Raw genomic sequence first — 12813 nt, 5'->3', positions numbered from 1 at the left:
GAGTGTTGGAGTGAGTCCCTGGTTACCTGTTAATGATGTCTGAGTGTTGGAGTGTGTCCCTGGTTACCTGTTAATGATGTCTGAGTGTTGGAGTGTGTCCCTGGTTATCTGTTAATGATGTCTGAGTGTTGGAGTGTGTCCCTGGTTATCTGTTAATGATGTCTGAGTGTTGGAGTGTGTCCCTGGTTATCTGTTAATGATGTCTGAGTGTTGGAGTGTGTCCCTGGTTATCTGTTAATGATGTCTGAGTGTTGGAGTGTGTCCCTGGTTATCTGTTAATGATGTCTGAGTGTTGGAGTGTGTCCCTGGTTATCTGTTTAATGATGTCTGAGTGTTGTAGTGTGTCCCTGGTTACCTGTTATACATAAATAAATCAAAATGATGCCGTCTGGTTTGGATATATTAATAAGGGACTTAGAAATGATTACTTTTACTTTTGATACATAAGTTTATTTAAACCAAATACTTTAGACTTGATTCAAGTAGTTTTTTACTGGGTGTCACACTTTAATTGAGTCATTTTCTATTAGGAATCTTTACTTTTCTCAAGATGTGAACTTTTTCACCACTGTGGAATGGTGATATATGATACAGACCAACTATCATACCAGACTACTAATCAATACAGTCAGACTCTCTACCAGAACTACTAATCAAATACAGTCAGACTCTCTACCAGACTACTAACTCAATACAGACCAACTATCTACCAGACTACTAATCATACAGTCAGACTCTCTACCAGACTAGACTAATCAATACACAGTCAGACATCTCTATTCCAGACTACTAAAGCAATAACAGTCAGACTCTCTACAGACTAACTAATCAATACAGTCAGACTCTCTACCAGACTACTAATAATACAGTCAGACTCTCTACCAGACTACTATCATACAGTCAGACTCGCTACCAGAACTACAATCAATACAGACCAACTATCTACCAGAACTACTATCAATACAGTCAGACTCTCTACCAGACTACTAATCAAATACAGACCACTATCTACCAACTACTAATCAATACAGTCAGACTCTCTACCAGACTACTAGAGCAATACAGTCAGACTCTCTACCAGACTACTATCAATACATACCAACTCTCTACCAGACTACTAATCAATACAGACCAACTCTCTACCAGACTACTAATCAATACAGACCAACTCTCTACCAGACCTACTAATCAATACAGTCAGACTCTCTACAGACTACTATCAATACAGACCAACTCTCTACCAGACTACTAATCAATACAGACCAACTCTCTACCAGACTACTAATCAATACAGTCAGACTCTCTACCAGACTACTAATCAATACAGTCAGACTCTCTACTAGACTACTAATCAATACAGACCAACTCTCTACCAGACTACTAATCAATACAGTCAGACTCTCTACCAGACTACTAATCAATACAGACCAACTCTCTACCAGACTACTAATCAATACAGTCAGACTCTCTACCAGACTACTAATCAATACAGACCAACTCTCTACCAGACTACTAATCAATACAGTCACTCTCTACCAGACTACTAATCAATACAGACCAACTCTCTACCAGACTACTAATCAATACAGTCAGACTCTCTACCAGACTACTAATCAATACATACCAACTCTCTACCAGACTACTAATCAATACAGACCAACTCTCTACCAGACTACTAATCAATACAGACCAACTCTCTACCAGACTACTAATCAATACAGACCAACTCTCTACCAGACTACTAATCAATACAGACCAACTCTCTACCAGACTACTAATCAATACAGTCCAACTCTCTACCAGACTACTAATCAATACAGTCAGACTCTCTACCAGACTACTAATCAATACAGTCAGACTCTCTACCAGACTACTAATCAATACATACCAACTCTCTACCAGACTACTAATCAATACATCACTCTCTACCAGACTACTAATCAATACAGACCACTCTCTACCAACTACTAATCAATACAGACACTCTCTCTACCAGACTACTAATCAATACAGACAACTCTCTACCGACTACTAATCAATACAGACCACTCTCTACCAGACTACTAATCAATACACTCAGACTCTCTACCAGACTACTCAATACAGTCAGACTCTCTACCAGACTACTAATCAATACAGACCAACTCTCTACCAGACTACTAATCAATACAGTCAGACTCTCTACACCACTACTAATCAATACAGTCAACTCTCTACTAGACTACTAATCAATACAGACCAACTCTACCAGACTACTAATCAATACAGACCAACTCTCTACCAGACTACTAAATCAATACAGTCAACTCTCTACCAGACTACTAATCAATACAGACCAACTCTCTACCAGACTACTATCAATACAGTCAGACTCTCTACCAGACTACTAATCAATACAGACCAACTTCTACCAGACTACTAATCATACAGACCAACTCTCTACCAGACTACCTAAGCAATACAGTCAGACTCTCTACCAGACTACTAATCAACTACAGACCACTCTACACAGACTACTAATCATACAGATCAAACACCTATCTACCAGACTACTAATCAATACAGACCAACTCTCTACCAGACTACTAATCAATACAGACCAACTCTCTACCAGACTAACTAATCAATACAGGACCACTCTCTACCAGACTACTAATCAATACATACCAACGCTCCTACCAGACTACTAACAATACAGACTCAGACTCTCTACCAGACTACTATCAATACAGACCAACTCTCTACCAGACGACCTAATCAATACAGACCAACTCTCTACCAGACTACTATCAATACAGACCAACTCTCTACCAGACCTACTAATCAAACAGTCAACTCTCTACCAGACCTACTAATCAATACAGACCAACTCTCTACCAGACTACTAATCATACAGATCAGACTCTCTACCAGACTACTAATCAATACAGACCAACTCTCTACCAGACTACTAATCAATAAAGCTCAGACTCTCTAACCAGACTACTAATCAATACAGACCAACTCTCTAACCCCAGACTACTAATCAATAGACAGACCAACTCTCTACCAGACTACTAATCAATACAGACCAACTCTCTACCAGACTACTATCAATACAGACCACTCTACAGTCAGACTCTCTACCAGACTACTAATCAATACAGCCAACTCTCTACCAGACTACTAATCATACAGATCAGACCTACTCTACTCATAACCAGACTACGAATCAATACAGACCAACTCTCTACCAGACTACTAATCAATACAGACCAGACTCTCTACCAGACTACTAATCAATACAGTCAGACTCTCTACCAGACTACTAATCAATACAGACCAACTCTCTACCAGACTACTAATCAATACAGACCAACTCTCTACCAGACTACTAATCAATACAGACCAACTCTCTACCAGACTACTAATCATACAGACCAACTCTCTACCAGACTACTAATCAATACAGTACAGACTCTCTACCAGACTACTAATCAATACAGACCAACTCTCTACCAGACTACTAATCATACAGACCAACTCTCTACCAGACTACTAATCAATACAGACCAACTCTCTACCAGACTACTAATCAATACAGTCAGACTCTCTACCAGACTACTAATCAATACAGACCAACTCTCTACCAGACTACTAATCAATACAGTCAGACTCTCTACCAGACTACTAATCAATACAGTCAGACTCTCTACCAGACTACTAATCAATACAGACCAACTCTCTACCAGACTACTAATCAATACAGTCAGACTCTCTACCAGACTACTAATCAATACAGTCAACTCTCTACCAGACTACTAATCAATACAGTCAGACCAACTCTCTCCAGACTACTAATCAATACAGACCACTCTCTACCAGACTACTAATCAATACAGTCAACTCTCTACCAGACTACTAATCAATACAGACCACTACTCTCACCAGACTACTAATCAATACAGTCAGACTCTCTACCAGACTACTAATCAATACAGACCAACTCTCTACCAGACTACTAATCAATACAGACCAACTCTCCAGACTACTAATCAATACAGTCAGACTCTCTACCAGACTACTAATCAATACAGACCACTCTCTACCAGACTACTAATCAATCTCTACCAGACTACTACTCAAATCCAGACCAACTCTTTACCACGACCTACGAATCAATACAGTCCAGACTCTCTGACCCAGACTACTAATCAATACAGCACCAACTCTCTACCAGACTACTAATCAATACAGACCAACTCTCTACCAGGACTACTAATCAATACAGACCACTCTCTACCAGACTACGAATCAATACAGTCAGGACCTCTCCAAGACTACTAATCAATACAGACCAACTCTCTCCAGACTACTAAATCAATAGCCGTACCAACTCTCTACCCAGACTACCTAATCAATACAGACCAACTCTACCAGACTAGCTAATCATACAGTCCAGACTCTCTACCAGACTACTAATGCAATACAGACCAGACTCTCTACCAGACTACTATCAATACAGGACCAGGACTCTATAACCAGACTACAATCATACAGACCAACTCTCTACCCAGACTACTATCATTACGACCACAAACTCTCTACCAGACTACTACTCAATACAGATCGACTCTCTACCAGACTACTAATCAATACAGTACCAAGCCTCTACCAGACTACTAAATCAATACAGGACAATCTCTACCAGACTACTAATCAATACAGACCAACTCTCTACCAGACTACTAATCAATACAGACCAACTCTCTACCAGACTACTAATCAATACAGTCAGAATCTCTACCAGACTACTAATCAATACAGACCAACTCTCTACCAGACTACTAAACAATACTGTCAGACTTTAGGCAGGTCGGTGCAGAGATGGAAAATTCAAGGAACTTTCAATAAAATCAATGGTTATCCGAAATTCTTAGTTGGAGGATTCTGAATTTCCTGTGAATTCCCTCCACATCCAAAGATATTCCAACTGGGATTTAGAGAAAACCCGGATTTTTCCAACTCTACGTCTGAGAAAATGTCTTTACCATGTAGTACAGGTAGAAGGTGGTGATGGCTGTCAGTAGGATCAGCAGCACTACAACAATGATGATGATGAAGGCTGTCAGACGAGATGCTGCAAACAGAAACACCTTTGATGAGGGGACTGATCATCATCACATAGATCTGTGGGAAATCTGTCAATGACAAAGTTATAAGTCTGGTTCATGTTCAGTTACCTGTGACAGTGAGGGAGAGGAGCTCACTCTCAGAGGAGAAGTTATGAGAGAAAACATGATTGTCATAAACACATCTGTAGTTCCCTTGGTGGGAGTCATCTGCAGCAGGGAAGAGGAAGGCAGCAGAGTGATTGACCGCTGGCTGGGTCTGGGTTCTGTTGGAGCCGGTGAACGTGAGGAGGAAGGAGCCTCCTGTGTACTGTGGCTGAGTGGAGCAGGTGATGGTGAAGCTGTAGCCCCTGAAGACCTCGGGCCCCTGGTGGCCCCTGGAGACCCCTCCCATTGAGTCAGTCAGGGAGATATCAGGCTGGACCAGGAGATCTGTAACAATAAAATAGAACAAGAAAAACCTCTTCAACAAGTTTCCTATAGATATGACAATAACATCAGCATGTAACAGTGCTAGCCACCCTCCCTCACAGGGCAACATGAGTAGTGGGCCTACAGTCACTGAGACAACATATTTTGATATCAGGCTTACGCAGGACATCTGGAACCAGAGGAGAGAAAAAGAAAACGTAGCTCATCAACTACTTTCCTCATTTAGATATGACAATAACATGTCATGTGACAGTGGTAGTGAGTAGAGACGTTCACTGAGATAACACTCAAATACAAAAGCATTCTGGGATATTTAAGTAGTATTTGATTCCTACCAATTTGTAAGTCGCTCTGGATAAGAGCGTCTGCTAAATGACTTAAATGTAAATGTAAATGTACTTGACTGAGTGATCTATTTAGTAAAGCAGACTGACAAGCTAAACAGTCATCATGAGAGGTGCAGAGGAAGTTGTATGGATGAAGGAAATCAGTTGAATACAATTATAATACAATACATGGCCAAAAGTATGTGTAACAGTGAGTGTTTCAACCAAGGACAGACAATTCTTACACTCGCCGCGCTTCAGCACTCACCGGTTTGTTCTGTGAGCTTGTGTGACCTACCACTTCGCGACTGAGCCACTGCCAGTCTATGAAGATTGTACCAGTGTGTGCACAATTTTATACACCTGTCAGCAACAGGTGCGGCTGAAATAGCCGAATCCACTAATGTCCACATACTTTTGGCCATATAGTGTATCTTGTTATTACCTGAGCAGATCACTGTGAGTCCAGGAGAGAGATCATAACTTCTGGAGCACTCCCTCAGTGAAGACTCAGACCCAGAACATGAAACTCCAAACCCTCTAGTGGTGTTTCCAGGTAGAACTGAAACAGTGGAGCCACAACCTAGCTGTCTACACACTACTGCAGCTACATCCCTCTGGTTCCAGTCAGATCCCACAGTCCTCCACTCTCCCTGGTCGTACCGCTCCACTACACCAGCACAGCGACTGCCTCCTCCCACCAGCCTCACATCATCAGGCTCTGAGAAAAGAAAAGAGAGAGACAGTAATCTTACTATTTTCTCACTAAAACACACCTATATTGTCTCTCATATTCTTCACTCCAGGTGAGAAACAATGTTGATTGAGTGACAAACTGTTTCTTACCTGAGCAGGTGAGTCCAACAGCATTACCAGGTAGACAGGTGTTGTTTTCTCTGTCTGAGGTGTCACAGTCCAGGAGAAGGGACTCATTGCCTTTACACTGGAACTCTTTATCCCAGGTCTGACCCTCACCTTCTCCATAGAGCCCCCCCTGTAGAGCTGCAGGAGCCCCACAGCCAAGCTCCCCACAGACTACCTCTGCATCCTGCCGGTCAAAGTCAGCTTCACACACTGAGGCCCAGGACTGATCGGACTTCACCTCCACTCTCCCAGAGCAGAGACCAGCTCCATCCACAAGCCGCACAGACTCTGGAGAAAAAGACTTGTTTGAACATTCAATCAGTTTTGTTGATGACACTGTCAAGGACTAAACACAAATATGTTGGATAAAAGATTGTAGTTTGCTATGTTTGATACTGTAAGAGGTAGAAATGGGTTCTTAGTCACTCAGGATAGGGTTGAAAATAATGCAGGCAGGAGACAGGAATAAGTTCACTTCACTTTATAGAAAATAAACAGCTGGACATCCATCAGGCAGCTTATACTTCAGTACCATCTGAACTACAAGGTCTGATGCTATATGTCAGGGTCAGGCTGGACTGGGCCAAGAGAGGAAAAGGTTACTGGTTATGATGACATCACCGGTGAGAAGTCAGTGATAAAAACATATTCTCTCTCTCATTACTCTTCCCCTACTCATCCCTCCTCTCTTTGTGTCAGTGGTAGTGAGGAGAGACCTTCACTGAGATAACACTCAAATACAAAAGCATTCTGGGATATTTAAGTAGTATTTGATTCCTACTTGACTGAGTGATCTATTTAGTAAAGCAGACTGACAAGATAAACAGTCATCATGAGAGGTGCAGAGGAAGTTGTATGAATGAAGGAAATCAGTTGAATATAATTATAATATCTTGATATTTTCTGAGCAGATCCCTGTCCAGGAAGAAGATAAAGTACATGGCCAAAGTATGTGTTACTCGACAGTGAGTTTTGCAATCAAGCATTATTTTTACGCTCTACGTGGTTCAGCACCCGGCGGTCCGTTCTGTAAGCTTGTGTGACCAAATGCTTCACGGCTGAGCCGTTGTTGCTCCTAGGCGTGCCACATTGAAAGTCACTGAGATCTTCAGTAAGGACATTTAGCTGTCAATGGTTGTCTATGGAGATTGCATGGCTGTGTGCTTGATTTTAAACACCTGTCAGCATTAAGTGTGGCTGAAAAAGCCGAATCCACTAAAGTCCTCTTACGTTTGGCCATATAGTGTATCTTGTTATTACCTGAGCAGATCACTGTGAGTCCAGGAGAGCGATCATAACTTCTGGGACACTCCCTCAGTGACGACTCAGACCCAGAACAGGAAGCTTCAAACCCTCTAGCAGGGTTTCCAGGTGGTACTGAAACAGTGGACCCACAACCCAGATGTCTACACACTACTGCAGCTATATCCTTCACGTCAGAGAGAGTTCCCACAGTCCTCCACTCTCCCTGGTCGTACCGCTCCACTCCACCAGCACAGCGACTGTCTCCTCCCACCAGCCTCACATCATCAGGCTCTGAGAAAAGAAAAGAGAGAGACAGTAATCTTACTATTTTCTCACTAAAACACACCTATATTGTCTCTCATATTCTTCACTCCAGGTGAGAAACCATGTTGATTGAGTGACAAACTGTTTCTTACCTGAGCAGGTGAGTCCAACAGCATTACCAGGTAGACAGGTGTTGTTTTCTCTGTCTGAGGTGTCACAGTCCAGGAGAAGGGACTCATTGCCTTTACACTGGAACTCTTTATCCGAGGTCTGACCCTCACCTCCTCCATAGAGCCCCCCCTGTAGAGCTGCAGGAGCCCCACAGCCAAGCTCCCCACAGACTACCTCTGCATCCTGCCGGTCAAAGTCAGCTTCACACACTGAGGCCCAGGACTGATCGGACTTCACCTCCACTCTCCCAGAGCAGAGACCAGCTCCATCCACAAGCCGCACAGACTCTGGAGAAAAAGACTTGGTTGAACATTCAATCAGTTTTGTTGATGACACTGTCAAGGACTAAACACAAATATGTTGGATAAAAGGTTGTAGTTTGCTATGTTTGATACTGTAAGAGGTAGAAATGGGTTCTTAGTCACTCAGGATAGGGTTGGGAATAATGCAGGCAGGAGACAGGAATAAGTTCACTTCACTTTATAGAAAATAAACAGCTGGACATCCATCAGGCAGATTCACTTCAGTACCATCTGAACTACAATGATCTGCCCATGAACATCTCCCATAAACCAATATGACAAACACAAATATAATGTTTAAATACATCTGACATCTCTCCCTCTATTTAAATTAAATAAAAAACACATAAAACATGATACATGGTAATATTGTATAATGTATAAATAAATCTCTCAATATGACCAGTCTCTTACCTGAACAGATCACATGATGATAATATTCACCAAAACAGTAACCAGGTCCTCCTCTGTTGTCACACTGTCTAATAAAATACTCATTTCCACTACATCTACTAGATAGTCTGACTCCTCTTGTGTTATGTTCAAACAGTGGTCCTCTAGATTCAGCTACAACATTCCCACAGTCCAGCTCTCTACACACAACCTTAGCCACCATCATGCTCCACCAACTAGAACATAGACCTGACCACTCTCCTCTGTAGAAGACTTCCACTGTCCCAGAACAGGAAGTGGTCCCATTCACCAGTCTGACTGAGTGTTCAGCTGTAAACAGCAGAGAGGAAAACACAGTGGTGAGGACAGATGATGACTGATTCTGTTATTCTAACAGCAGTAGTGCTTTGTGGTTGACAAGTATTAGTAGTTCCATAAAACACTACTTGTTATTGGGGTTTAGAATGGTTTGTATGGACACATGAATTTCTCCATGTGGGATAATAAAGTTGACTAATATTGAACTGCTATAATCACTGCAGATTTATACTCTACCTACCTGGTGGACTGACGCTTTGAGCCTGGAGATCTGAGGACAAAGAGAGAGACAGAGGAGAAAGAGAGAGAAAGAGACAGAGAGATAGAGAGAAACAAAGGAGAAAGGGAGGAGTCAGAGGAAGAGAGAGACAGAGGAGAAAGAGAGAGACAGAGGTTAAATGAACATCAACATGACCTTTCATGATGTGATGGGGAAGACAGGCTTATCATGAGGTTTGGCTTCCCTGTAGCTCAGTTGGTAGAGCATGGTGTTTACAACGCTAGGGTTGTGGGTTCAATTCCCACGGGGGACCAATACGGAGAAGAAAAAGAATAGGAAAGAAAAATGTATGAAATGTATGTGTTCACTACTGTAAGTCGCTCTGGATAAGAGCGTCTGCTAAATGACCTAAATGTATGTAAATGTTTCACATGTGTTTGGTTACATAGTGCCCAATGTTCTTCTTAGTCATAAAACAGCAAACATTAAGAGTGTTTACTTATCAGACCCACATATATAATAAATATACTATAATATACTATATTCATATGCTTTTAGTACTCACACATGAATCATATCATGTATGCAGGTCATGTGTTGTTTTGAGCCAGCAGTAAAAACACACTGACAGGACAGTTCCTCTTATGACCACTAGGTGGTAATCTGGTGTCACAGACGCAGGACTGTAGACTAGAAAGAAGCATTGCACCAATTATCTCTCCTTTCTCCTAAAGTGTGCACTTGTTCCCTTCACTGAAATGACTGGTGAACTAAATATGGTGGAAAAAACTACTTGATAACAGAAGGTAGAGTCCTCTGAGTGGAACGGTGGGAGACAAGCAGTACCTCCTCTCCTCTTCTCCTCCTCTCCACTTCACACACTCTCCCCTTCTCCTCTCCTCCCCCTCTCCCCTTCTCCTCTTCTCCCCCTTTCTTCTCCTCCTCTCCTCTCCTTTTCTCCACCTCTCCCCTCTCCTCTCCACTCCCCTCTCTTCACTTCTCCCCATCTCCACTCTCCTCCCCCTCTCCTTCCAACTCTCCTCTCAACTCTCCCCCTTCTACTATTTCTCCCGCTCCTCTTCTCCTCCTCTTCTCCCCTCTCTTCTCCTCCTCTTCTCCCCCTCTCTTCTCAACCTCTCCTCTTCTCCCCCTCTCCCACTCTCTTCTCCTCCTCTCTTCTCCTCTTCTCCCGTCTCCTCTCCAATCTCCTTTCCCATCTACTCCCTCTCCTCGCCTATCCCCTCCTGTCTCATCCCCTCTTCTCTACCTTCTTATCCCCTCTCCTCTTCTCACCCTCTCTCCTTCTCCTCTCCTCCCCCCTCCACTCTCCCCTCTCCTCCCCTCTCCTCTTCTCCCACTCTCTCATCTCCCCCTCTCCTTCTCTTCTCCCCATCTCATCTCCTCTTCTCCTCCCCCTCTCCTCTTCTCTCCCTCTCCTCTTCTCCCCCCTCTCCTCATTTTCTCCCGAAATTATCCTCTTCTCTTCTCCTCCTCTCTTCTCCTCTTCTCCCCCATTTCATCTCCCCCTCTCCTCTCCTCTTCTACCCCTCTCCTTATCCCCCCTCTCCTCTCCTCTCTCCTCTTCTCCCCTCTCCTCTTCTCCCCCTTTCTTCTCCTCTTCTCCTCTTCTCCCCCTCTCCTCTTCTCTTCTCCCCCTCTCATTGTCTCCCCCTCTATTCTCCTCTTCTCCACCCTTCTCTCCTCTTCTCCCCTCTCTACTCCTCCCCTCTCTCTTCTCCTCCCCCCTCTCTTCTCCTCTTCTGCCCCTCTCCTCTTCTCCCCCTTTCCTCTTCTCCCCCTCTCATCTTCTCTTCTCCCCTCTTCTCTTCTCCTATCCTCTCCTCTCCCATCTCCCCCTTCTCCACCTCTCCTCTTCTCTTCTCCCCTCTTCTCTTCTCCCCCTCTCTTCTCTACTTCTCCCCCTCTCCTCTCCTCCCCCCTCTCTGCCTCACTCCTCCCCCTCTCCCCTCTTCTCTTCTCCACTTCTCCCCCACTCCTCCCCCTCCCCCTCTCCCCTCTCCTCTTATCCCCACTCTCCTCTACTCCCCTTTTCCCCATCTCCTACCCCCTCTCCTCTCCCTCCCCCCTCTCCTGCTCTCCTCCCCCTCTCCTCCCCCCTCTCCTCTCCTCCCCCTCTCCTCTCCTCCCCCGTCTCCTCTCAACTCCTCCCCTTCTCCCCTCTCCTCTCTTCTCCTCTGCCTTTCTTCTCCCCTTCAACCCCTCTCTCTTCTCCTCTCCTCATCCTCTCTCTCCTCTCCTCCCCGTATATTCTCCTGTCCCCCCTCTTCCCCCTCTCCCCTTCTCCTCTTCTCCTCTTCTCCCCCTCCCCTCTCCCCTCTCCTCTTCTCCCCCTCTCCTCCCCCTCTCCTTTTCTCTTCTACTCCCCCTTTCCCCTTCTCCCCCTCTCCTCTTCTCTCCCTTTAGACTACTCCAAATCCTCCCTCTCTTTTCTCCAATGCTCTTCTCCCCTCTCCTTCCATCTCTCTCTCTCCCCCTCTCCTTTCCTTTTCTCCACCTCTTTTCTCCCCCTTCTCCCCTTCTCCCCCTCTCCCTTTCTGAACCTCTCCTCTTCTCCCCTCTCCCCCCCCCCTCTTCTCTTCTCACACGCTCTTCTCTACTTCTCCCCCCTCTCCTCTCCTCCCCCCTCTCTGCCTCACTCCTCCCCCTCCTCCCCTCTCCCCTCTTCTCCACTCCTCTCATCCCCCTCTCCTCTCCAGTCCCCCCTCTCCTCTTATCCCCACTCTCCTCTTCTCCCCTTTTCCCCCTCTCCTAACCCCTCTCCTCTCCTCCCACTCTCCTCTCCTCCCCCGTCTCCTCTCCACTCCTCCCCTTCTCCCCTCTCCTCTTTCCTATCTTCTCCTCCCCTCCCCCTCTCCTCTGCCTTTCTTCTCCTCTTCAACCCCTCTCTCTTCTCCTCATCCCCTCTCTCCTCTCCTCCCCATATATTATCCTGTCCCCCCTCTCCCCTTCTCCCCCTCTCTTCTTCTCCCCCTTTCCTCCCCAATCTCCACTCCTCACCCCTCTCCTTTCCTCTCACATCTCCTCTTCACCTCCCTCTAATCTCCTCTCCCCCCTTCTTCTCCCCATCCCTTCTCCTCATCTCCCCTTCTCCCCCTCTCCCCTTCTGAACCTCTCCTCTCCTCCCCCTCTATTCTCCTCCTGTCTTC

At 44.8% G+C, this 12813-nt stretch overlaps 1 protein-coding gene across 2 annotated transcripts in view; it reads right to left on the bottom strand.

The window, feature by feature from the left end:
- The window catches only part of LOC115187364 (deleted in malignant brain tumors 1 protein), a 142050-nt gene that overhangs the window by 67642 nt on the left and 61595 nt on the right, over positions 1–12813 (bottom strand). The window contains exons 4-11 of one of the 2 annotated variants that reach the window (XR_003876043.1): positions 9668–9697; positions 9130–9438; positions 8395–8700; positions 7994–8269; positions 6716–7021; positions 6315–6590; positions 5223–5543; positions 5031–5119 (exon numbers count right to left, since the gene is read on the bottom strand). Coding sequence is in view for 1 of the 2 variants with exons in the window: in XM_029746431.1 (XP_029602291.1) it covers positions 6315–6590; positions 6716–7021; positions 7994–8269; positions 8395–8700; positions 9130–9438; positions 9668–9697 (1503 nt within the window). In the remaining variant the exon portion in view is untranslated. The remainder of the gene's footprint in view (positions 1–5030; positions 5120–5222; positions 5544–6314; positions 6591–6715; positions 7022–7993; positions 8270–8394; positions 8701–9129; positions 9439–9667; positions 9698–12813) is intronic. The other variant, XM_029746431.1, reaches the window with a different exon arrangement.

Source organism: Salmo trutta, unplaced genomic scaffold (genome assembly GCF_901001165.1).
Source record: "Salmo trutta unplaced genomic scaffold, fSalTru1.1, whole genome shotgun sequence".
Taxonomy (NCBI): Eukaryota; Metazoa; Chordata; class Actinopteri; order Salmoniformes; family Salmonidae; genus Salmo; species Salmo trutta.
This window is presented reverse-complemented; position numbering and strand designations above follow the sequence as displayed.